Consider the following 22,781-nt stretch of genomic DNA (forward strand, 5'->3'; position numbering starts at 1 on the left):
TCAAGACCCTAGAGCAGGGCTTGGGGCCACCAGGCCCAGGGGACACTGGGCGAGGGCGGCTCCTCCGAGGAGCCTGAGTGCTAACTGGGGGCTGTGGAATAAAGCGCTGGACCCCCCCGGCTGCTCCATGGGAAGGAAGGGGGGAGGGGGTGGCGGGGGGAGGGGGGGAAGAGACGCAGGGAAGGGACCTGGAGGACAGCACGGTTGGGCTCACATTGGCCTGGAAGACGGGGCCCAGGCTGCCACTCGGGAGAGGTGCCTGGGCTCCTGCCCATCTCCCCGGCTGGGTCCAGTTGCACCTGTTGTTGTGGTTAATCCTCACCTGAGGCCATTTTTCCATTGATTTTTAGGGAGAGTGAGAGAGGGAGAGACAGAGAGAAACACATCGATTGGTTGCCTCCTGCACGAGCCCCGACCAGGGCACGGCCAGGGAGGAGCCTGTAACCGAGGTGCGTGCTCTGGTGACAACCCTTCCAGCGTCGGCCACAGACTTTATTCTTCAGGGTTAAATTGCTACAGGAACTAGTGGCATCATAGGAATCACCTGCTGGGATAACCAGTTTTATTTAGAACCACCCGTCTTCTGAAAGGTGGGCAGTGGCACGAACCCAGAAACAGTCACGTTTCCACTTATTCCCTGAAGTTTGTGTCGAGTGGCAGCCCTTGCTCACCCACCGTTTGAGGGAAAGAAAGAAAGAAAAGGAAGCCCTAGCCAGTTTGGCTCAGTGGATAGAGCGTCCGCCTGCGGACTCAAGGGTCCCAGGTTCGATTCCGGTCAAGGGCATGTACCTTGGTTGCAGGCACATCCCCAGTGAAGGTGTGCAGGAGGCAGCTGGTCGATGTTTCTAACTCTATCCCTCTCCCTTCCTCTCTGTAAAAAACCAATAAAATATATTTTTTAAAAAAATAAAGAAAAGGAAAAGTTTAAAGTGAAAAGTTTCAGGCCAATTGTACCATCAAAAGCATGTTTATAGTAACGTGTGTCCGCTGCGAGCCTCCATGCAGTCACCCGACAGCCCGGGTGCCAAGCTTGGGACTGTCTGTCCTCCCTGCCGCCATGAGCTGTCCTGGGTGAGGAGGCGCGTCTCAGGCCCCGTTCCCACGCGCTGGCCCCTGCTTCCGACGAAACGAGTGAAAAGGCTCAGGGAGCCGGGGAACCGCTGTTGCTTTGTCCGACCCCGTTCCCAGAACGGCCGGGCTGGTCCCCGCGCCCTTCGGCCTGCAGGTTCCTGCTCCTTCAGCCACGGGGACATTTACCCTGAGCAAACAAGGAGGCTCGCCAGCAGGGTGACGCAAGGCGGCTGCATGTTAGGGGAGCCCTGAGGGCAATAACAACAAGGTGATAGGAAATGGGCTGGGCCGGCCAGTGTGGCTCAGCGGTTGAGCGTCGACCTAGGAGCCAGGAGGTCACAGTTGGATTCCTGGACAGGGCACAGGCCTGGGTTGCGGGCTCCATCCCCAGTGGGGGGCGTGCAGGAGGCAGCCCATCCATGCTTCTCTCTCATCATTGGTGTTTCTGTCTCTCTCTTCCTTCCTCTTTGAAATCAATAAAAACATATTTTAAAATAACAACAACAACAAAACAAAGGGTTTGCTGATGCCGAGAGCAGGCAGCGGGAACGCGAGAAGTGATTGTGGGTCCTGCGTTGGCTTGTCCTCCCCTAGATCAGAGCCTGTCGCGGCCAAAGAGACTCAGGGCAGGGGCGCCTCTGCCCCCACGTGCGGAGCCGCCTCCCAGAGGAGCCCCATGGACGAGAAGCCATCCGCCAGGAGAGGTAACGCCACCTGCCGGGCTGGCTGCTGCTGCCCGCGTGGAAGGGCGGACGGGTGTCCCGCGTCCCCGGCACCTCCTTGCTCTGCTCCCCTCCTCCTCCCATCGCGCCTGTTGTTGCTTCTTCCTCAGGGAGCCCCACTGAGTTATGGGCCAGAAATTAAGCCCAGCGATCAGCGGGTCCTAGGACATAAGGAATGGAATGGGTCTGAAAAAGTCATTTTATAGAAACCCGCAATGCGTGCATGAATTCCTGCGATGGGGCCCTTGCCAGGGAGCTGGCTGTGTCCCCTGAGCTGGGAATCTCCAGGAATAAGGAAATAATTCTTTTCCAGGCGGCCCATCCAATCCCTGAGCCACCTGGCCATGAGCGAGGATTTCTTCAACAACGCAGGGTGTCCCCCCAAAATGCACACACACGCTAACATATTCAAAGTGCATAGACATTTTTGGGGGGACACCCTGTGTTCTCCTCTATTTCCTCCCAGGTTCTCTCTTGTTTCTCTTTAGTCCAAATTCTCCAAATATGCAAAAATATTTACGCTCAGGTGCGTGAAGACGCTGGGTTGGGTAGGGCATCGGCCTGATACCCCACGGTGGCCGGTTCGGTCCCCTTCAGGGCCCATGCAAGAGCCGGCCTCTGAGCACACCCATAAGTGTCACGGCAAACCGGTGTTTCCCTCTCTCTACAAACAAATAAAAAAAATGCCCAAAAAGAAGACCCTGGGCGTGTGACTAGCTTCATTCGAAGGCAGCCGGCTGTCTAGTCGAAACTTCCAAGATTTTTTTGGTAAATGAATATGCAAACCAGATGGGGCTGACAGGCAGCTGGGGGAGGTGCTGTGGGAGGCTCTGCCGCCCTCTCCCCCCTCACTTCGTCTGGGAACAATGGGCGTCAGTGCCACATGTAGCTCGTTCTGTGTTTATCATCTGCTGCCCATCGTGGCTTTGCTGGGTGACGGGATCCCAGATTCAGGGCCTGAAGCCGACTAAAGGGAAGGATCGAGGAGGGTTGCGTTTTAGTGAAAAGAGAGAGGGGGACTGTGGTGTTTTTGTTGTTGTTTTTTAAATATATTTTTATTGATTTCATGGAGGAAGGAAGAGGGAGAGAGAGAAACATCAATGATGAGAGAGAATCATGGATCGCCTGCCTCCTGCATGCCCCACACTGGGGATCGAGCCCGAAACACAGGCAGGGGCCCGACAGGGAATCGAACCCCGACCTCCTAGTTCATAGGCCGATGCTCAACCGCTGAGCCACACCAGCCGGGCCCGCGGCGTGTTTTTCACTGGGAGGAGCGATCGCCGCCAGGAGCCCCCACTTTCCCCCCGTCCTTCCCAGGCCCGGACGGCTGCTCCTTGCGCTACGGGCTGGCCGTGGTCATGCACCTCTCCAACCTCAGCATGATCACCCAGCGCGTCAGCCTCAGCATCGCCATCATCGCCATGGTCAACGGCACCCAGCAGCCCGCCCCGGCCAACGCCTCCGCGGACGGCCCCCTCCAGGACCCCAGCGGGCCCATCGGGGAATTCCACGCAGGGGTGAGTGGGACGGGGAGCAGCCCTTTGTCGGGCGGGCATCCCCAGTGGGAAGGGAAGGCTTCGATCTCAATTCTGTGGATGGAGAAGCATGGATTTCGTTTTATTTTATTTTTAAAATATACTTTTATTGATTTCAGAGAGAGGAAGGGAGGGAGAGAGAGAGAGAACCCGGGCCATTAGTTACGTTAAGTGGACAGTATTCTACAGTCACGCTGTGTGTACCTCCATGTACACCAGGATGTGTCCTGTCCAGCGGCCACCACCAGCCGTTTATCGGGCCGCCTCGGGAGAGGAAGGTGGCCGCGCTCCTGGTCTAGGAAGCCGGTTCTGTGCAGGCGGCCATCGCCCCTGGCCTGCTGTTAGGGGCTGAGTGGATGGGCCAGGAACGCTGGTCTCCCTTACCCTGTGGAATGAGGGTCCGCGTGCCACCCGACTTTGACCAGAAGCATATAGTGCTTCTTCTGCCGGCGGAATCTCTCTCGCCGTCTCCTTCGCTGACCCCTCCGGCCGCCCGTTCGTACAACCCTTTCTTCATGCTTTTCTCCTTCGCACCCTCTGCCTTTCCTTCCTCCGAGAGGAGCAAAGGAGGCTTCTAACCGGTTGGCTCAGGGGAGAGAGCATTGACCTGCGGACGGAAGGGTCCCAGGTTCAATTCCGGGTTGCTGGCTTGATCCCCAGTAGGGAACGTGCAGGAGGCAGCCGGTCAATGATTCTCTCTCATCATTAATGTCTCTCTCTCTCCCTCTCCCTTCTTCTCTGAAATCAATAAAAATATATTAAAAGTAATTAGGCATATAATTAGTTTTTTTGGAAATGGTGGGATATTTAAGCTAGACTTTAAAAAAGAAAAAAGAGAGAGAAACCAAATATGACCTTTCATGGGAGGCCCCACCAACCACAGCGCTCTGGCTGGGTAGCCCCGTTCTCAGCCACGAATTTCCCTTTTCTCCTCCTTTCCAGACCTCCGTCTACGCATGGAGCCCCGAGACCCAGGGCATCCTCTTCAGCTCCATCAGCTACGGGATTTTGCTGACTCTGATCCCCAGCGGATACCTGGCGGGGATATTTGGCGCCAAGCACATGCTGGGGGCGGGGCTGCTGGCCTCCTCCCTGCTCAGCCTCTGCACACCGCTGGCCGCTGACCTGGGCGTGAGCTTGGTGATGGTGATTCGCGTCGCCCAGGGCATGGCCCAGGTACCGGAGGCGGAGGCGCTCTCCCCCCGGGGGGCAGGGGACGGACCCCGGAGTCCTGCTGGCGAGTGAAGGTCTGAACGGTTTTCATTTCAGGGAATGGCGTGGACAGGTCAGTTCACCATCTGGGCGAAGTGGGCGCCCCCGCTGGAGCGCAGCAAGCTCACCAGCATCGCGGGCTCCGGTAAGGGTTCCCACACGGGTCGCAGCCCTGTGACCGGCCTCCCCCTCCCCCGCCTTCCCTTGGCGGCATCGGACGGTTTGGGGGAGAGGGATTACAGTTCTCCCATCGATAACCCACCAATAATGATAGAGAGTCACCAGTCGGCTGCCTCCTGCACCCCCCACACCGGGGATGGAGCCGCCACCCGGGCCTGTGCCCTGGCCGGGAATCGAACCGTGACCCCCTGGTTCATAGGTTGGTGCTCAGCCACCGAGCCACGCCGGCCGGGCTGAATGTATTGTTTCTTTTCTAACAGTGGAAAGGCCTCCTGCTTTGGTCACTTCTTTGAGTCTCATAGTTTCATGGGCTCTTGTACCTACAAAATCAAATTTGTTTTTCTCCTGTTAAAAAACAAACAAACAAAAAAAAAACAAGTCCTAACCGGTTTGGCTCAGTGGATAGAGCGTCAGCCTGCGGACTCAAGGGTCCCAGGTTCGATTCTGTTCAAGGGCATGTGCCTTGGTTGTGGGCTCATCCCCAGTAGGGAGTGTGCAGGAGGCAGCTGATCAATGTTTCTCTCTCATCGATGTTTCTAACTCTCTATCCCTCTTCCTTCCTCTCTGTAAAAAATCAATAAAAATATATTTTAAAAAACTTTTAAAAAACAAATTCTTCTCCCAAATCCAACACTGGGAGACGGTTACGTAGATAAGAAACGCATGAGGCTCGGCTCAGAAAAGTCCACCGTGAGCGACAAGAGCACCTGGGGGCGGGGGGGCGGGGGGGCGGGGGACACGAGAGAGCCGCCTGCGGGAACTGGGGGTGGAGAGGAGAGAGAGGCTGGACGTGGAACGGCCATGGCACCGCCCTCACTCCCCCCCCCCCCACCCCGGCCCGTGCAGTCCGGGGAGCAGGGTCCGTGTCTGTCTTCCCTCTTCTGTCCCCAGCCTCCTGGTGCTCCCTGCCAGCTGGCACCTCTGGTTATAAGGAAAGAAGGTGAGCCCGGTGGGCGCGGCTCAGGGGTTGAGCATCAACTTGGGAACCAGGAGGTCACGGTTTGATTCCCGGTCGGGGCACAGGCCCAGGTTGTGGGCTCGGTCCCCAGTGTGGGGCGTGCAGGACACAGCCGATCCATGACTCTCGCTCACCATTGGTGTTTCTTTCTCTCTCCCTCTCCCTTCCTCTCTAAAGTCAATACAAATATATTGAAAGAACAAAAAACAGGAAAGGAGGTGGGCTGTGGATTTGGCCAGGCTGGTGCCACGGGGGTTATTGTTTTGATGAAGATGGATCCTCGTTCCTTCCCGTGACTTCACTGGGCAGATCTCTCCTCACCCAGCCGCTCCGAGTCGGCCACCTCACTGCTGGGGCGCCGTCCAGGGCGGCCAGGGGCCTCGGCCCCCCCGGGTTCACACGTGTCTCCCTCCGCCTTCTCCTCAGGGGCCGCGCTGGGGTCCTCCCTCATCCTCTGCGTCGGGGGGCTCATCTCGCAGGCCCTGGGCTGGCCCTTCATCTTCTACATCTTCGGTGAGTGAGTCGCGTCTCTCACCCTCGACGCCACCACATCCCGGCGTCCGGCCACCTTCCTCCCGCGGGACAGGCCTGGTCCTCCGTTACCTGGAAGGTGGCGGGAACGGGAGGGGGCGGTGTCTTCGTCTCGTCCAGGAGGGGTCCGTGCTCAGGTGTCTGCAGAGGGTGACCGATGGCCGTCGCTACTGGAGGGAGGGTAACTGGAGAGCTGTAGCTAAAGGGAGATTTGTAGAGTCCGGCCGGCGTGGCTCAGGGGCTGAGCATCAACCTATGAACCAGGAGGTCACGGTTGGATTCCCCATCGGAGCACAGACCCCGGTTGAGGGCTCGATCCCCAGTGGGGGGCGTGCGGGAGGCAGCCGCCCGTGATTCTCTCTCATCATTGATGCTTCTATTTCTCTCTCCTCTCTCTTTCTAAAATCAATAAAAATATATTTATAAAAAAATTAATTAATTTAAAAAAGGAGATTTGTACAAGAATTGATAGAGCCATAGCCAGTTTGGCTCAGTGGATAGAGCACTGGCCCGTGGACTGAAGGGTCCCGGGTTTGATTCCAGTCAAGGGCATGGGCCTTGGTTGCAGGCACATCCCCAGTTGAGGGCGTGCAGGAGGCAGCTGATGGATGCTTCTCTCAAGGATGTTTCTCTCTCCTCCCTTCCTCTCTCTAAAATCAATTTTAAAATATTTTAAAAAATTGACATGAGGTGGGAACGTTGAGGTCCTTGGGATGGAATAACCATGAATTGGCGTGTGTGCGTGTGTGTGCACGTGTGTGCATGTATGCGTGTGTGCACGCGCATGTGTGTGCAGGTGTGTGTGTGTGCATGTGCATGTGTGTGTTTGGGGGGAGGCAATACCACGTCAGACAAACTCCCTCCCGCAGCCCACAAATCCCCTGAGAACTAACTGCGTCCGGCTCCCCAGGTGGCCTGGGCTGCGTCTGCTGTCTGCTGTGGTTCACCGTCATTTACGACGACCCCACGCGTCACCCGTGCATAAGCCTCCGCGAGCAGGAGCACATCGTGTCCTCGCTGGCTCAGCAGGTACCTGCGCCCCTCCCCGCGGGACCCGCAGAAGTGATGGGTGGGGCTCCCAGCACCTGCACCCCCTCCCCCCCGCCCCCGCCCTGCAGAGGTGAGTGGGGCTCCCAGCACCTGCACCCCTCTCCCCCGCCCCCACCCTGCAGAGGTGAGTGGGGCTCCCAGCACCTGCACCCCCTCCCCCCGCCCCTGCCCTGCAGAGGTGGGTGGGTGCCCCCAGGAGGGGCCCTCTGACGTCCGAATACCCACGTGGATGTGCTGTGTCCTCTCAGCCCATGTCCCCTCAACGCTCCGTCCCCCTCAAGGCCATGGCCCGCTGCCTGCCCCTGTGGGCCATCTTCTCGGGGTTCTTCAGCCACTTCTGGCTCTGCACCGTCATCGTCACGTACCTGCCCACCTACGTCAGCTCCGTGCTGCACGTCAGCATTAGGGAGGTGCGCTGCCCGCCAGGAGCGAGGGGGGCGGGAGGGCTGGCTCCCTGCTCCCTGTCCGCCTGGCTTTGCACGCACCCGTCAACCCTGGAGGCGACCTTGAGGGGCACCCTAAGGACCCCCAGGGGACAGGCATGGGGATGGGACACGCAGAGGTGAGAGGACGCCCCGGATCACAGGGCTGCTCAGGGACAGGGTGCTGCAGTCTGTGCCCCTAACCGCCAGGCTACCCGACCACACTTCATTCTTCTGGGGGGGGGGGGTTGTTTGTTTGTTTTATTTTTGTTTTGTTTATTTTGGTTTTCTCTCACACCTCATTCTTAATTCTTCATGTTCTCTCAGGGATTTATACTGTTTGCCCTCACTGGTTTGCCTCAGAGCGTCGGCCTGTGGACCACAGCAGGGTCCCGGGTTCAAACCACGTCAAGGGCACGTACCTCGGTTGCAGGCTCTTCCCCAGCCCAGGCCCTGGTCGGGGCGCGTGCAGGAGGCAGCCCATCGATGTGTCTCTCTCACATCGATGTGTCTCTCTGCCTCTCCCTCTCTCCCTAAAAATCAGTGGAAAGTTATCCCCAGGTGAGGCAGGTGCCCGGCCTCTCCCCTGAAACGGTGACCCTAGTTCACCTAAAACAGCTGAGTGTCCAGAGGGGCTGCCGTCCGTGGGACGCGGTCTCACCCGTTGGCTTCCTGCCCGCAGAGCGGGGTCCTGTCCGCCCTGCCCTTCGTGGCTGCCTCCACCTGCACGGTCCTGGGGGGCCAGCTGGCCGACTTCCTGCTGTCCCGGGACCTCCTGGGGCTCCTCACCGTCCGGAAGCTCTTCTCGGCCCTGGGTAAGGACAGGCCCCGGGCTCGGGGGACCCACCCCGCTCTGCGTCTGGTCCGAGCGGGTCCTGACTGTCCGCCCCGCCCAGGCCTCCTGCTCCCGTCGCTCTGCGCCGTGGCCCTGCCCTTCGTGGCTTCCAGTTACGTGACCACCGTGGTTTTGCTGATCCTCATTCCCGGGACCAGCAACCTGTGCGACTCGGGGTTCATCATCAACACCTTGGACATCGCCCCCAGGTGAGACCTTACCTGCTGGTTCCGCCTCCAGGCTGCACACTGCAGGGGCATCGGGCCTCCATCCTGTCATGAGGTGGGTTTTTTTTATTAACTATGTTTTTATTGATTATTTTTTAGAGAGAGAGGAAGAGAGAGGGAGAGAGAGAAAGAAACATTGACAAGAGAGGAACATCACTGATTGGCCGCCTCCTGCCTGACCCCTATCAGGGATCCAGCCCGAAACCTGGGCGTGCGCCCTGACCGGGAATCGAACCCTGACCCCTTGGTTCATAGTTGGATGCTCAACCACTGAGCCACGCCGGCTGGCCGGCCAGAGGCAGTTTTATTTTTATATTTTTATTGATTTCAGAGAGGAAGGGAGAGGGAGGGAGAGAGAGAAACATTAAAGATGAGAGAGAATCATTGACCGGCTGCCTCCTGCACCCCCCACACTGGGGATCGAGCCGAAACTTGGGCCTGTGCCCTGACCGTTTTGGCCAGGAATCGAACTGTGACCTCCTGGTTCATAGGTCGACGCTCAGCCCTGAGCCACGCCGGCCGGGCTTGGGTGCTCCTCATGTACCCCCACGCCCAGTCCTCACAGCCCCACGAGGCAGGCGGGCCCCTTGGGGCACAGAAGGACAGGTGACGTGCCTGAGGCCACACCAAGGCAGAGCCAGGTCTGAACCCAGGCGTTCTGTCTGGAGCCGGGTGTCCTGTCCCCTCCGCACACCGCCAGGCGGGCACCTGGGCCCCGGGGACAGCGTGGCTCCCTGGTTCTGGTTCTGGTGGCGTCAGGGCCGGCACAGGGGTATGTGGCCCCACATGTCTTGGGGCGAGTGAGACACGGCCCGCTCGGAGCTGAGTGGTGGGAAAGCCATCTTTCCGCCCGAGGAAAGGCCGCCATGAGCGCTGGCGGCGAGCCCGTGCCATCCTCCCCGCAGGTACGCCAGCTTCCTCATGGGCATCTCCCGGGGATTCGGGCTCCTCGCGGGCATCATCTCCTCCACGGCCACCGGGTTCCTCATCAGCCAGGTGGGCGGCGCTGAGTGTGTGCGAGCGGCAGGTGCTGTTTTGGGCCCGGGGGGTGCACAGTAGGGCCTCTGCGCTCCGGGACTGTGTGGTCTGAGGGCAAGGTGGGCACGGATGCTGACACGCTGCTCTGCTCCGAGCAGGACCATCCATGGGCTCCGAGAGCTCAGGTTCCGGGGGGTGGGGGGGTGGGGGGGGCGGGGTAAGAGACAAATTTCTAAAAATGGACGACGTCAGGTTGATGGAAACGAGCGGTTCGGGCAGAGAAAAGCGGCTCGGGGTGAGTGTCTAGAGACGCAGACGCAGGCGGAGGCGGAGGCTCTCGGTGGCGCCAGAGTGAAGGGCAGGCTTCTTTTCCTTTTTCAACCCTCAGCCGAGGACATTGTTCCCGTTGGTTTTCTGAGAGAGTGGGGGGGGGGGCGGGGAGACACCCCGATGTGGGAGACACTCGATTGGTTGCCTCCCACACGCCCCTGACCAGGGCCCGGAACCTGCAACTGAGATATGTGCCCTTGACTGGAACCGAACCCGGGACCTTTCAGTCCTCAGGCCGAGGCTCCATCCACTGAGCCACACCAGCTAGGGCATGAAGGGCAGATTTCAAGGTAGGAGAGGAAGACGGGCGAGGGCAGGTGATGAAGAGGCCGCTCAGAAAGGCCGGTTTAAAGAGGTTCGTCCTGGCGGACACGCAGGGGGCGTGGCAGGAGGCTGGCTCCACAGGACGTGGGCGGAACCCGGCCTGGATGGGAGGACGAGAGTCAACGTACACAAACATTTTCTTTTTTAAAAAAATATATTTTTATCGATGTCAGAGAGGAAGGGAGAGGGAGGGAGAGACAGAAACATCAGTGATGAGAGAGAATCATGGACCGGCTGTCTCCTGCACTAGGGATCAAGCCCGCAACCCGGGCCTGTGCCCTGACCGGGAATCCAACCGTGACCTCCTGGCTCGTAGGTCGATGCTCAACCACTGAGCCACGCTGGCCGGACATGAGGATGAAATCTTAATGATGTCCTTTTAAGCATAATTTTCTATGAGGAATAGGGTGTGTTCATGACTATTGAGATCCCAAATCCAGAAAAACATTCGCGTAGGTGAATTAATTCTGGTTTAAAGAAAAACAGAGTCGTTTTCCTCCCAAGGTTCATGAAACCTTCTCCGATAACCCAAGACACATGGCCGTGGCAGGGCATGCCCTGTGTTCTCTGGGGTCAGCGTGTCACCCCCGCACGGAGGGCTTCCGGCCCTGGTGGGGAAGGGACCCTGAGCACAGTGACCCTGGCTTTCTCCCCAGGACTCCGCGTCCGGGTGGAGGCACGTCTTCTTCCTGGCTGCCGCCGTCAACCTGTTCGGCCTGGTGTTCTACCTCACGTTCGGGCGGGCGGAGCTCCAGGACTGGGCCAAAGAGAGGACCCTCACGCGCCTCTGAGGGCCCCAGCGCAGACGTCCATGTGGGACGCGGGCCGCCCGTTTTCTTACTCGTCTTCACTCTTCACGTTCTTCTCTTCGCGGCCGGCTCCACAGGTCACACCTCCGAGTGTGAGTCCGATTTTCCTGGGGAGCCTCTGAAACATGTGGATGTGTGGGCGCCGCTCCGAGAGCCCGAACGCATGGGTCTGGGGAGCGCCCCGACATCAGTGAGTCTTAGACACTCCCCGGGGCTCTCACCCAGCCAGGCCGGCAACAGCTGGACACGCTTGTAACACCAATTCCCCTGCCTTTGTTTTCTGGTTTTGTTTTTTTGTTGTTTTTTTTAATGTATTTTTATTGGTTTCAGAGAGGAAAGCAGAGGGAGAGGGAGATGGAAACATCAATGATGAGAGAATCATGGATTGGCTGCCTCCTGCACGCCCCACACAGGGATCGAGCCCAAAACCTGGGCATGTGCCCTGACGGGGAATCGAACCCTGACCTCCTGGTTCATAGGTCGATGCTCAACCACGGAGCCGCGGGCCGGGCAATTCTCGTTGCCTTTGACTTTCCCTCTGTGGACAGTGCCGGTGAATAAGACTCCCTGTGGGAATAAAGACTGGTTAGTTCTTCCAGGGGTGAGATCTGCCGGGACCTGTGCCCAGGTCACAGAGCCGCACCCAGGGCAGCGCGTGAAACCGTAGCCCCAGCAGGAGCAGGCCTGTCGGGCTATAGATTGTGAAACCTGGGTGTTTCTTCATGGGGTTCCCGTCTATTAAAACTCGGACGCTAAAATGAAAGAGCCCCTGTTCCAGTTATTTGGGATCCGCCCATCAGGCGACACAGGTGTTGGTCCTCCTGGCTGCATCCCAGGAGTCGCGGCCAGGACACGGCCAGGAGAAGACGGCCCGGCCGAGGTGAGCGGGCGTCGGCGGAGAGAGGCGGCGGGACCGGAACGCGGGCGCCTGCGAGCAGGAAGGAGGTGAAACGGGTCTTTCGGGAATGGAGTCAGCGAGGGTCTGAGGAAGGCCTAGCGGACACCACTGTGGAAGCCGCTGGCTTTTGATTTTCGAGCCCATGCGGGGGCCGCGGGCCCTCGGAGTGGCCCCCGAGTGCAGAGGCCTCGCAGAGAAACAGCCGACAGCCGGGGGACACCTCACCCCACGCCGGCCTTCCTCCGGTTACAGCGCGGGGGTCACTTGGCCTCGCACTTCAGATGAGGGTCCGGAGCCTAATTAACGAAACGCTTTCAAAACACAACGGGGGCCCGCGCTGGTGTGGCTCAGTGGATAGAGCGTCGGCCTGCGGACTGAAGGGTCCCGGGTTCGATTCCCAGTCAGGGCACAGGCCCGGGTTGCGGGCTTAATCCCTAGTGGGAGGCGTGCAGGAGGCAGCTGATCAGTGATTCTCGCTCATCATGGATGTTTCTATCGCTCTCTCCTTCTCCCCTCCTCTCTGAAATAAATAAAAATATATTTAAAAACAACAGCAACAAAAAAACCCACAATGGGCCACAAAACACCCAGAGCTGCGGCGCCCCCAGGTGTGCGGAGGATTGCGGGAGGGTCTGAGCTCACCGCCACCATCCTGCAGGCGGCCCCACTTCTCCCCTAAAATCGCTGATGAGCTGATCACGGGCTCTGATTAAAGCAGCAGCGACGGGGCAGGGCCCGCCCTCCGTGCGCCGCCTTCCCGGAGGTGCCCGGACTCTGCACCTGGACCCCCATGGCCAGGCCTCCGGGGTCCCCGGAGTCCCCGGTGCCAGACGGGACCCTGGCCCCCTGCTAAGGCGGGTCCTCCTGCTGACGTTACCACGGAAACTCCCTGCTCTGGGCCTGGCCTCCCGCCTCCTCTCGCTGACGTGCTTTCCAGGATCAGTCTGGGCGCCGCCTGCCTGCCGCTGGCTCAGCAGTTCGGGGTCACCGTCCAAGGCCCCTCCCCGCCCACTCGGATTTCACATTTCCCGCTGCCCTGGGTTCTGCTGGCTCCCCGTGAACCCCCTCCCCAGACGTGTACCTCCCTCACTGGTCGTCCTCTCATCTCAGCCTTCACTCCCCCACCCGGGACTCCCGCAGGCCACGGGGCCCAGGCCCTGACTCCCGGGCGCTCTGTCTCCCCCTGGAGACTCCGGCGCTCACACTCCCGCCCCCAGGAAGCCTGGGGAGCCTCCCGGGCAGCCAGCTGGCCGCCTCCGAGGTCCTGCTCACACCTTATTTCTAAATACATTTTTATTGATTTCAGAGAAGAAGGGGGAGAGAGAGAGAAGCATCTGTGATGAGAGAGAATCACGGGCGGCTGCCTCCTGCACGCCCCCTCCTGGGGATGGAGCCTGCACCCTGCATGTGTTCTGACCGGGGATCGAACTGTGACCTCCTGGTTCTAGGTCAGTGCTCAGTCAACCAGGAGCCACGCCGGCCGCGCCATGGGTGGTTTTAAGGCCCACATGCCTCCCCTGAAGATTCAAGGCAAAGGTGAACGTGAAGTTAAAAATTAAGTTTTTCACTTTGACATCGTGAGGTCAAAGGATTGGGTGCAGGCTTTGCAGGGCGTGGAGTTGGGAGGAAGCCTCACGGGAGGGAGGAGGCCTTCTGTCCGGAGCCAGGCCCGTCTTCCGCTCCTGCCGCCCATGGAGTGAGCCGAGCAACCGGCGGGAGGGCCTCCCCGTCACGGTCCCAGAAGGTGCTTCCAATCCATCTGGGGACGGTTTGCTGGGAAATCTATTTTCACAGGTTTTCACAAGGGAAAGAGGGAAGAACATGCATCAGGGACGCGTGTGCAGTGGGCGGCTGTGCGGCTAGACTCGGAGAGAGTGTGTGGTGGGGGTGTGGTGCTTGTGGCTGAGCGGTGTGCTGGGGAGGGTATGGATCAGTGTGTCCGTGGGGGGTGTGGGGGGTGTGTGTGTGACTGGGATGTGTGTGGTGGGTACAGCTAGTTGCATGGATGTGCTGTGTGTGGTACTGAGATGTATTTGTATGTGTGGAGTGTAAGTGTGTGGAGTTTGTGTGTGTATGTGTGTGTGTGGAGTGTATGTGTGTGTGTGTGTATGTGTGTGTGTATGTGTGTGTGTATGTGTGTGTGGAGTGTGTGTGTGTATGTGTGTGGTGTGTGTGTGGAGTGTGTGTGTGTATGTGTGTGTGTATGTGTGTGTGGAGTGTGTGTGTGTATGTGTGTGGTGTGTGTGTGGAGTGTGTGTGTGTATGTGTGTGGTGTGTGTGTGGAGTGTGTGTGTGTGTGTGGAGTATATGTGTGTGTGTGTATGTGTGTGTGGAGTGTGTGTGTGTATGTGTGTGGTGTGTGTGTGGAGTGTATGTGTGTATGTGTGTGTATGTGTGTGTGTATGCGTGTGTGTGTGTGTGTGGAGTGTGTGTGTGTGTGTGGAGTGTGTGTGTGTGTGTGGAGTGTATGTGTGTGTGTGTATGAGGGGGGGAGTGTATTTGAGTGGGGGGGGAGTGTGTGTGTGTGTATGTGTGAGGGGGGAGTGTATGTGTGTGGGGGGGGAGTAGGGGGGGGAGTGTGTGTGTGTATGTGTGTGCGTGTGTCAACGAATGCAGACCTGGGCCAGCGGCCACTCTGTCCGGGGTCGGGGTGCAGAGCGGGTGCTCGCCTGGTGCGGTGACGCCCACAAGGAGAGCTTGCAGCTCTGCCAACACCTAAGGGAAGAAAGGCATTTCTCTTCCGACGTTCCTCCTTCCTCCGGTGCCTCCACGCTCCTGGCCTCAGCCGCAGCCTCTGTCTAGACGCCCTGGGGCTCCCTGTGGGCAGTGGGGGCCCCCAGTGGGCAGTGGGGGCTCCCTGTGGGCAGTGGGGGCCCCCTGTGGGCAGTGGGGGCTCCCTGTGGGCAGTGGGGGCCCCCTGTGGGCAGTGGGGGCTCCCTGTGGGCAGTGGGGGCCTTGCTCCTGGCTGTCTGACAAGGTCTTCACGTCTCTCACTTTTGAGGGTTACTCTCACCAGATATAAAACCAAGGATTAGCAGGGCTTTCAGTTTGCCGTCGACAGTGTTCAGGTTTCCTGTAATCAACAACAACGATGACAAAACCTCCGAAATACAACGTCAGAGGCAGCACTGGTGACAGCCTGTTTCCTTTGAGGCGTCGTTTAGATCAGAGGGGAGCCAGAGGGGTGGGGTCGGCTCCTCCCGGGTCCTGCTGACGTCAGTGCGTCTTGAACTTGCAGAGGACGGAGAGCAGACCCTTCGGCGAGAGGAGCAGCAGCCGGACCGCCATGAAGCAGATGGACGATGGGTCCCCGTCCAGGAGAGGTAGACGTGCTCCCTGACCCCTCCCGCGGGCCTTCTCCTTCTTAGGCACGCACCCCAGGGTCCAGGCGAGAGGAAGCTTCAGTAAGAGCATGTCACGGGTCTTAGCTCCACGGCGCGGCTCAGTGGTTGAGCGTCGACCCATGAACCAGGAGGTCACGGTTCGATGTCCGGTCAGGGCGCTCCATCCCCCACTGGGGCGTGCAGGAGGCAGCTGATCCATGATTCTCTCTCATCATGGATGTTTCTATCTCTACCTTTCCCTCCTCTCTGAAATCAATAAAAGTATATTTTTTTTAAAAAGTAAAATATACCTGAGCCAAAGTCCTTGGAGGACTTAATTCTCTGGGACATTCTAGATGGGATTATGTCTTAGGGGCTGTGGGGTCATGACATCAGTCACACACCTTCCTATGGGGCTACCAGGCTCAATACAATTTCAAATTAACACCTGGAGGCCCCGATTTCCGAGGGGCCCTGCCTACAGTGAGAAGCGTGTGTGTGTGTGTGTGTGTATGTATGTATGTGTGTACGCGTGTGTATGCGTGTGTGTGCGTGTATGTGTGTGTATGTGTGTGTGCGCGTGTGTGTGTGTGCGTGCGTGGGGGGGGCCTCAGCTGTGTTAACGTGGATGTGTCCTGCTCTCCTTCCCAGTCCCTGGCTTCTGTTCCCTCCGCTGGGGGCTGGCCCTCCTCCTGCATTTCTGCAACGTCTCCATGATGTCCCAGCGCGCCTGTCTCAGCCTCACCATGGTCGCCATGGTGAACGGCTCGGGCCCCCAGGGCTCGCCCAACACCTCCACCCCGGAGCCCCTGGACGACGTCAAGGTACGTAGGAATGTCGTCCACACTCACGCGTTGACAGCCCGGCCTCGCTCACCATCTGTGTAGAGTGGACGCTACTGAGATCCGTGCGACATCATCGCCGGTTCTCACCTATGGAACCGTGTCCGGGGCGGGGGCTGCCCATCCCTGGGCCTGGCACCGGATTTGCGGAGTGAGACGGCGCCTCCTCCTCCCTTTCAGAACCCCGTGTACAACTGGAGCCCCCAAACCCAGGGCATCATCTTAAGCTCCGTCACCTACGGGATGCTCATCACCCAAGTGCCCGTGGGGTATCTGTCCGGAATCTACCCCGTGAAGAACATGGTCGGCTCTGCCTTGCTCCTCAGCTCCCTGCTCAGCCTGCTCACGCCGCTGGCGGCCGGGGTCGGGGAGTCCGCGGTCATCGCCTGCCGCGTGGCCCAGGGGCTGAGCCAGGTACGTGAGGATGCGGAGCCTGAGCAGCCCCCAGCGCACGCGAGTGTCGGCGAGGACCCACCTCTGCTTCTCGTTGCAGGGGACGGTGCTGGTGGCTCAGCACACGGTCTGGACCAAGTGGGCGCCTCCGCTGGAACGAGGGCGACTGACCTCCCTGAGTCTATCAGGTAACAGCTCCCGCCTGGATGCTCGCACCCCATGGTTGTCTCCTGGCGTCCTTACTGAGAGAGAGAGAGAGAGAGAGAGAGAGAGAGAGAGAGAGAGAGAGACATCAATGATGAGAGAGAATCATGGATTGGCTGCCTCCTGTGTGCCCCCTACTGATGACTGAGCCCAGATCCCGGGCCTGCGCTCTCACCGGGAATCGAACCCTGACCTCCTGGGTCAACGCTCAACCCCGGAGCCATGCCCTGGGCTCTCCTTCGCTTCTGGTCAGGGTTGTGCTGTGCAGAGGGACTCCACGGAGAGTGGTCGCCGCTCCCCGGAGCCTCTTGTCTCGACGTCCCGACGCCGGCGCTCATGAGGCCTGTTCTCTGTGCCCCGGTTAGGGCGGATGCTGGGACCCTCCGTGGCCCTGTGTGTGACGGGGCTCATCTGCCAGTCCCTGGGCTGGCCCATGGTCTTCTACATCTTCGGTGAGTCTCCTGTGAAACCCTGTCCTTATTCAGCCTTTAAGACAAAGTTAAGGAGAAGAACGGGAGAAGATGTGGTTTTGGGTGGTGGGCACACGGTGCAAGACACAGATCTGTAACATGGAAACCCACACGTGAAACTTGTATGTTCATGTTGACCCAAGTCACCCCAATCCGTTTCATAAATCAATTAATTGACATAAAAATAAGAACTGAATAAATATAACTTACATGAAATTAATGAGGTTAAAAACGATGCATTTCATGAAGGAAAGAGAGATGTCAACATTCACTGATTTCTTTTTTTTAAATTTATTTTTATTGATTTCAGAGAGGAAGGGAGAGATAGAAACATCAAGGATGAGAGAGAATCCTTGATCGGCTGCCTCCTGCACGCCTCCCAATGGGGATCGAGCCCGCAACCCCAGCATGTGCCCCAACCGAGAATCGAACTGTGACCTCCTGGTTCATAGGTCAATGCTCAACCACTGAGCCACACCAGCCGGGCTCTCTCCTCTCCTCTCTCTCTCTCTCTCTCTCTCTCTCTCTCATCTCTCCCCCCACACACACCCTCCACTCTCTCTAAAAATTGATGAGAAAAATACCCTCGGGTGAGGATTAAAAAATAAAGTGTGAGCCTGTTGCCAAGTCTCAGAGGAGAAAGCGGAGGCCTGGGCTTTCCTGCCGCGCTGAGCAGGGCCGCTGGCAGAGACGCGCCGCAGAGAGCAGCATCCGGCTCTCACGGCGCTGCCTCCACAGGGGCCGGCGGCTGCGCCCTGAGCCTCTGCTGGTTCCTTCTGTTTTACGACGACCCCGAGGGCCACCCGTGCATCAGCCCCGCGGAGAAGGAGTTCCTCGCGTCCTCCCTCATGGAGCAGGTAAACGCCGCCGCCTCGCCTCCCAGATCCCGAGCCAGGGGAGCGCGCCCCTGCTGGCCCCCACGTGCTAACCACGGATGGTGGGCTTCCTCCCAGGCTGGCTCCGCGGGAAAATCCGTGCCCATCCGGGCCGTGCTCAAGTCTCGGCCAGTCTGGGCCATTTCCCTCGGCTGTTTTGCTTTTTCCTGGACAAATCAAGTCATGTTTTTGTACTTGCCGACTTTCATCAGCTCCAAGCTCCACGTTAACGTGAGAGAGGTCAGTATCGCCTCCGTTCTCGTTTCTTTGTGTAGATATATACTGACTTCAGAGAGGAAGGGGGGGGGGGGAGAGAGAAACATCAATGGTGAGAGAGAATCATGGATCGGCTGCCTGCTGCCCTGACCAGAATCAAACCCCGACCTCCTGGTTCATAGGTCGAGGCTCAACCACTGAGCCACACCAGCCGGGCTGACTGTTTCCGATTGTTCTCATCTCTATCACGTTACAGGGCCAGCATGTCCCACTCTCGGCATAGTCTTCCTCTTACTACCTGCCCAGTCATGTCAGGTCCTGTGAGACTAAAAATAAAAATAAAACAGACAGATGGTGACGAAGGCTCCGACCTCCAAACGATTGTCCTCTCTTTGGGGCGTGTGGCCCCAGCACTCACGGGGGCCTTGGGTGCTGATGGCTTCACAGATGATGGCGCCGATTTCAGATACTGAATTTCTTTTCTTTTTTTTTAAATAATTCTTTTTTGTTGAAAATATTGCATATGTCCCCCTTTCCCCCATTGACCCGCTCTAGCCCGCCCCCCGCCCCAGGTCCGTTGTCCGTGTCCATGGACCAAGCATAGATGCACACTAGGTCCTTGGTTGATCATCTCCCACCCACCCTCCCCCGCCTTCCCTCCAAGGTTCTGCACTCTGTTCCATGTTCCGTGTCTCTGGCTCCACTCTGTTCACCAGTTTATTTTGTTGCTTAGATTCCACATAAGAGTGAGCCCTTACGGAATTTGTCTTTCTCTGACGGGCTTGTTTCACTCAGCACAATGTGCTCCAGTAAAAGAGGCTGTTCTTTTCACAGCCACATCGTATTCCCTGGTGCAAATGCGCCAGCTTTTATCCGCTCACCTGCCGATGGGCCCCTGGGCTGCTTCCGGATCTGAGCTATGCAGACACTGACTGTCGGTGGGTGGCGAGTCCCCTGTGCGCAGGCTCTCACGATAGCATGTCCTCCCCAGAACGGGCTGCTGTCCGCCCTCCCCCATCTGTGCTGCTGGCTCTTGGGCATCCTCGCAGGGCACGTGTCCGACGGCTTCCTGTCCAGGAAGATGCTCAGCTTGCTCGCCGTCCGGAAGCTCTTCACCACGCTGGGTAAGTGACGGCCCCAGCCCGGTCCAGCTCCCGCGGGGCCCCCCCACGTCCAGGACGCACCTGATCGTGCCCCCCAACCGCCCAGGACTCCTCCTGCCCGCCGTCTTCGTGGTGGGCCTGCTCTACCTGGGTCCCGGCTTCCACAGCACCGTCGCGTGCCTCACGCTGGCCAGCGCCACACTGGGCTTCTGCGTCGCCGGGATGGTGATCAACCCCCTGGACATCGCCCCCAGGTAGCGGTCACTTTCTCCTTCTTGGCTGCGTCCCGGCTCCCGAGGGTGTTTAAGATTGCGGTGGTTCTGGAGTTCGCGGCCAGCTTGCCAAAAGACCGGCTCTGTGTGAGGCTTGGCTGCTCCGTGGCTGCTGTTGTGCGCACATCTGTGCATCCTGAACCCTCCCAGCAAGTGAGGAGTATTTACCTGCTCACTAAGGAGGCCGAGGTTCAGGCACTTCCTTGCTGGCCTAAGAGCTCACCGCCGGTTTGGGATCGGACCCAGGGTTTTTTATATATATGTATATTTTTTATTGATTTCAGAGAGGAAGGAAGAGGGAGAGAGAGAAACATCAGTGATGAGGGAGAATCACTGATTGGCTGCCCCCTGCACGCCCCCCACTGGGGATCCAGCCCACAACCTGGGCCTGGGCCCTGACCGGGAATCGAACCGTGACCTCCTGGCTCATAGGTCGATGCTCAGCCCCTGAGCCAGGCCAGCGCTCCTGGAGAACACAGACCTGGGCTCCCCAGAGCTGTGTGGAGCAGAGGCCGGTGGGGAGGCAAGCTTGGGTGGCGTGGCGCCCTCTGCCGCAGCCTGGAGAATCTCGCCATCAGCTCCGTGGGGTGAGCGCAGTCCTGAGGACGCGTGTCCACTGCATTGACTCAGTTCCAAGACCCTCCCCAGAACTGCCTGCAGCGTCCGGTTCTGTGGAATTGTCTGAGGACATAAAAGGGGTCTTTTACACAGAAGCACAAGCCAACGGAGCCACATGCTTTGAAAAACAAGCCGCGTTGAGCATCTGTACACAAATAGGCAAAGGAAATGATGAGCAGCTGCCACTCTGGGTCTTTTCATCCACTGGAGATGCAATGTTCTAAAGCTCTGTGCATCCTAGGGACGCAGGATTTGAGAACGCGGTTGAATTCCGTGTAGGATTGCGCAGGGAGAGGATGACTGGCATCTCCGCTGGGAAAGGCCTGAGGAGGCCAGTAAAGACCACACGTGGTCACCACAGCCACGGGGTCAGGGAGGCCACGGAGAGCAGAGCACGCACCTGGGCGAGGCGTGCTGGCAGCGCCCACCGCGCTCTCGGTTACCCTTTGCCGGTTCTGGGACGTGGCAAAGGCTGGTGTCCGGGCTGGGCCCTGGCCGAAGGCTCTGCCCTGGAGAGAAACTCGCCCAGCACCCGGTGGTTGCTCAGGGCTGCAGCGACAAAGTTAAACATTAAGGGCACTTAAACACAAGGTCAGCTTTTCTTCCTAAGATGTTTGTTGGATTCTGGAGTTCGCGGGGGCAAGGGGCAAAACCCCGAGCCAAACCCTGTGAGGGGCACAGCAAAGAGGAAAACCTGCCGCGGGACCAGGGAGCAGAAGCCTGTCGCCCTCACGTCGCAGCGGTCAGCCCGCGTCTGACGCTCCAGCCAGGACCGGCGACCCCGCTGCCTGGGGGCGGCCCCGGGGCCAGTCGCTCTGGGGCTGTGGGGCTGACCAGGTGGACAGTCCTTCCATGCTGATGAACCCTAAACCACTCGCATGACCAACACCCATCACCTCTGAGTCCCCCCGCTGTGTGTGCCGACCTCCTAACTCACGTGGCTTCCAGGCCAACACGGTCTCATTGTCTCAGCATCGTAACATCATTTACTGCTGAGGCCCACGTCCCCCCTGCAGTGTAACCGGAAAGTTACTCATAACCACCGCCTCTGTCTGATCTTTTTAAAAATATGCTTTTTTTTAAGGTGAAGGGGGAGAGAGAGAGGAGAGAGAGAGAGACATCAATGATGAGAGAGAACCATTGAATGGCTGCCTCCTGCACGCACCACACTGGGGATCAAGCCCACAGCCCGGGCCGGGAATCGAACCTGTAACCTCCTGGTTCATAAGTCTGGTTCACAGGTCGACACTCAGCCACTGAGCCCTGGTGGCCGGGCCTCTGTCTGACGCCTCTGCGGCGTTTGAGGAGGAGGCTGGGAAATCGGGAAACCAACAGCTGTCGTTCTTCAGCCACATCTTGAACCAAATGAGGTTCAAGCTTTAAAAATACAGCCGTGCGTCGTCATCCTCTTTTGTGCAGATATTACGGGTTTCTGAAAGGAGTCACGGTTCTCATTGGAATGACAGGGGGGCTCATTTCGTCCACTCTGGCTGGGATAATCCTCAATCAGGTAAGAAACGGGTCGTGCCGCCCGGGAGATGGGTACAGCCTGGCCGGTGGCTCCGCGTTAACCACACTCACAAGCCGCTCACAGAAACAGGTCCTGTGGGGAGTCAGGATGTCTCAGAGCCAGACCCGCAGGACCAGACGCTCAGAGACACCGGACACGCACCTGAGGTTGAAAGACATAAAAGAATCGGAACTACAGACATGAAACATGAGATATGACCCAAAAATATACAAAGATCAGCTCTGGCCATTACAAACGTCACACTGAAGTTAGGACGAGTGCGGTGTCCGCCTCCCAGAGCCGAGGGGCAGACCCGGGAGTCTGTCTGGGTGGAGTGCTGGCCTCCCGCTCCTCCCTCCGCCGTGTCCAGCGTGGAGCCCGCCCTCGTGTTAATGTTTTAAATGCCGCAGACACGGCGACGCGCCCGACCACGCGTCTCTATTTGCACTTTCATCCCGCAGGACCCGGAGGCCGCCTGGTCTGCCATCTTCTTCCTGGTGGCGGCCGTCAACGTGAGCAGCCTCCTCTTCTACCTGGCCTTCGCCGCGGCCGACGTGCAGGCCTGGGCCCAGGAGAAGCAGCTCACCCGGCTCTGAGGGCACAGGGTGGGTGGTGGGCGGGGTGTGAGCGGGCAGCTACCCGGTCCTGCGGGCACTGGGTGCGGGGCTCTGGGCTGTGACCACGTGGCTCTGGCTGTTCCGGGCGTTTCTTTGGTGGCAGCTGCGCCCACCGTCTGCTGGGCGTTTGGACACGATCTCGCGGGGGCTCTCAGCCCCCCTCCCGTGGTCCTGGCTTCCTCTCTCTCCCGGGTGAGCAGTTGTCCTCCGGCCCCCGATGCTCTCACTGGGACAACGGGAGGTGATTGGTTCC

The 22,781-nt window shown here is 58.6% G+C and overlaps 2 protein-coding genes across 2 annotated transcripts; both read left to right on the plus strand.

Moving 5' to 3' along the window:
• Nucleotides 1–1,747: 1,747 nt before the first annotated feature.
• On the plus strand, nucleotides 1,748–11,390 carry LOC308533772 (sodium-dependent phosphate transport protein 3-like; the record flags this gene model as incomplete). The annotated part of the gene is made up of 11 exons (XM_081111885.1): nucleotides 1,748–1,775; nucleotides 3,114–3,313; nucleotides 4,274–4,507; nucleotides 4,601–4,688; nucleotides 6,108–6,194; nucleotides 7,123–7,241; nucleotides 7,511–7,672; nucleotides 8,367–8,499; nucleotides 8,581–8,728; nucleotides 9,652–9,742; nucleotides 11,035–11,390. 11 exons carry the CDS (start codon nucleotides 1,748–1,750, stop codon nucleotides 11,167–11,169), a joined length of 1,425 nt encoding a protein of 474 aa, XP_080968011.1. The 3' UTR covers nucleotides 11,170–11,390.
• A 554-nt stretch (nucleotides 11,391–11,944) lies between these two features.
• LOC308534677 (sodium-dependent phosphate transport protein 1-like) lies at nucleotides 11,945–22,507 on the plus strand (the record flags this gene model as incomplete). Its single annotated transcript, XM_081113244.1, has 12 exons — nucleotides 11,945–12,067; nucleotides 15,324–15,408; nucleotides 16,060–16,232; nucleotides 16,431–16,664; nucleotides 16,744–16,831; nucleotides 17,213–17,299; nucleotides 18,056–18,174; nucleotides 18,271–18,432; nucleotides 19,400–19,532; nucleotides 19,618–19,765; nucleotides 21,821–21,911; nucleotides 22,373–22,507. 12 exons carry the CDS (start codon nucleotides 11,945–11,947, stop codon nucleotides 22,505–22,507), a joined length of 1,578 nt encoding a protein of 525 aa, XP_080969370.1.
• Nucleotides 22,508–22,781: the final 274 nt, after the last annotated feature.

This window comes from Myotis nattereri (assembly GCF_964212035.1).
Source record: "Myotis nattereri genome assembly, chromosome: 18".
Taxonomy (NCBI): domain Eukaryota; kingdom Metazoa; phylum Chordata; class Mammalia; order Chiroptera; family Vespertilionidae; genus Myotis; species Myotis nattereri.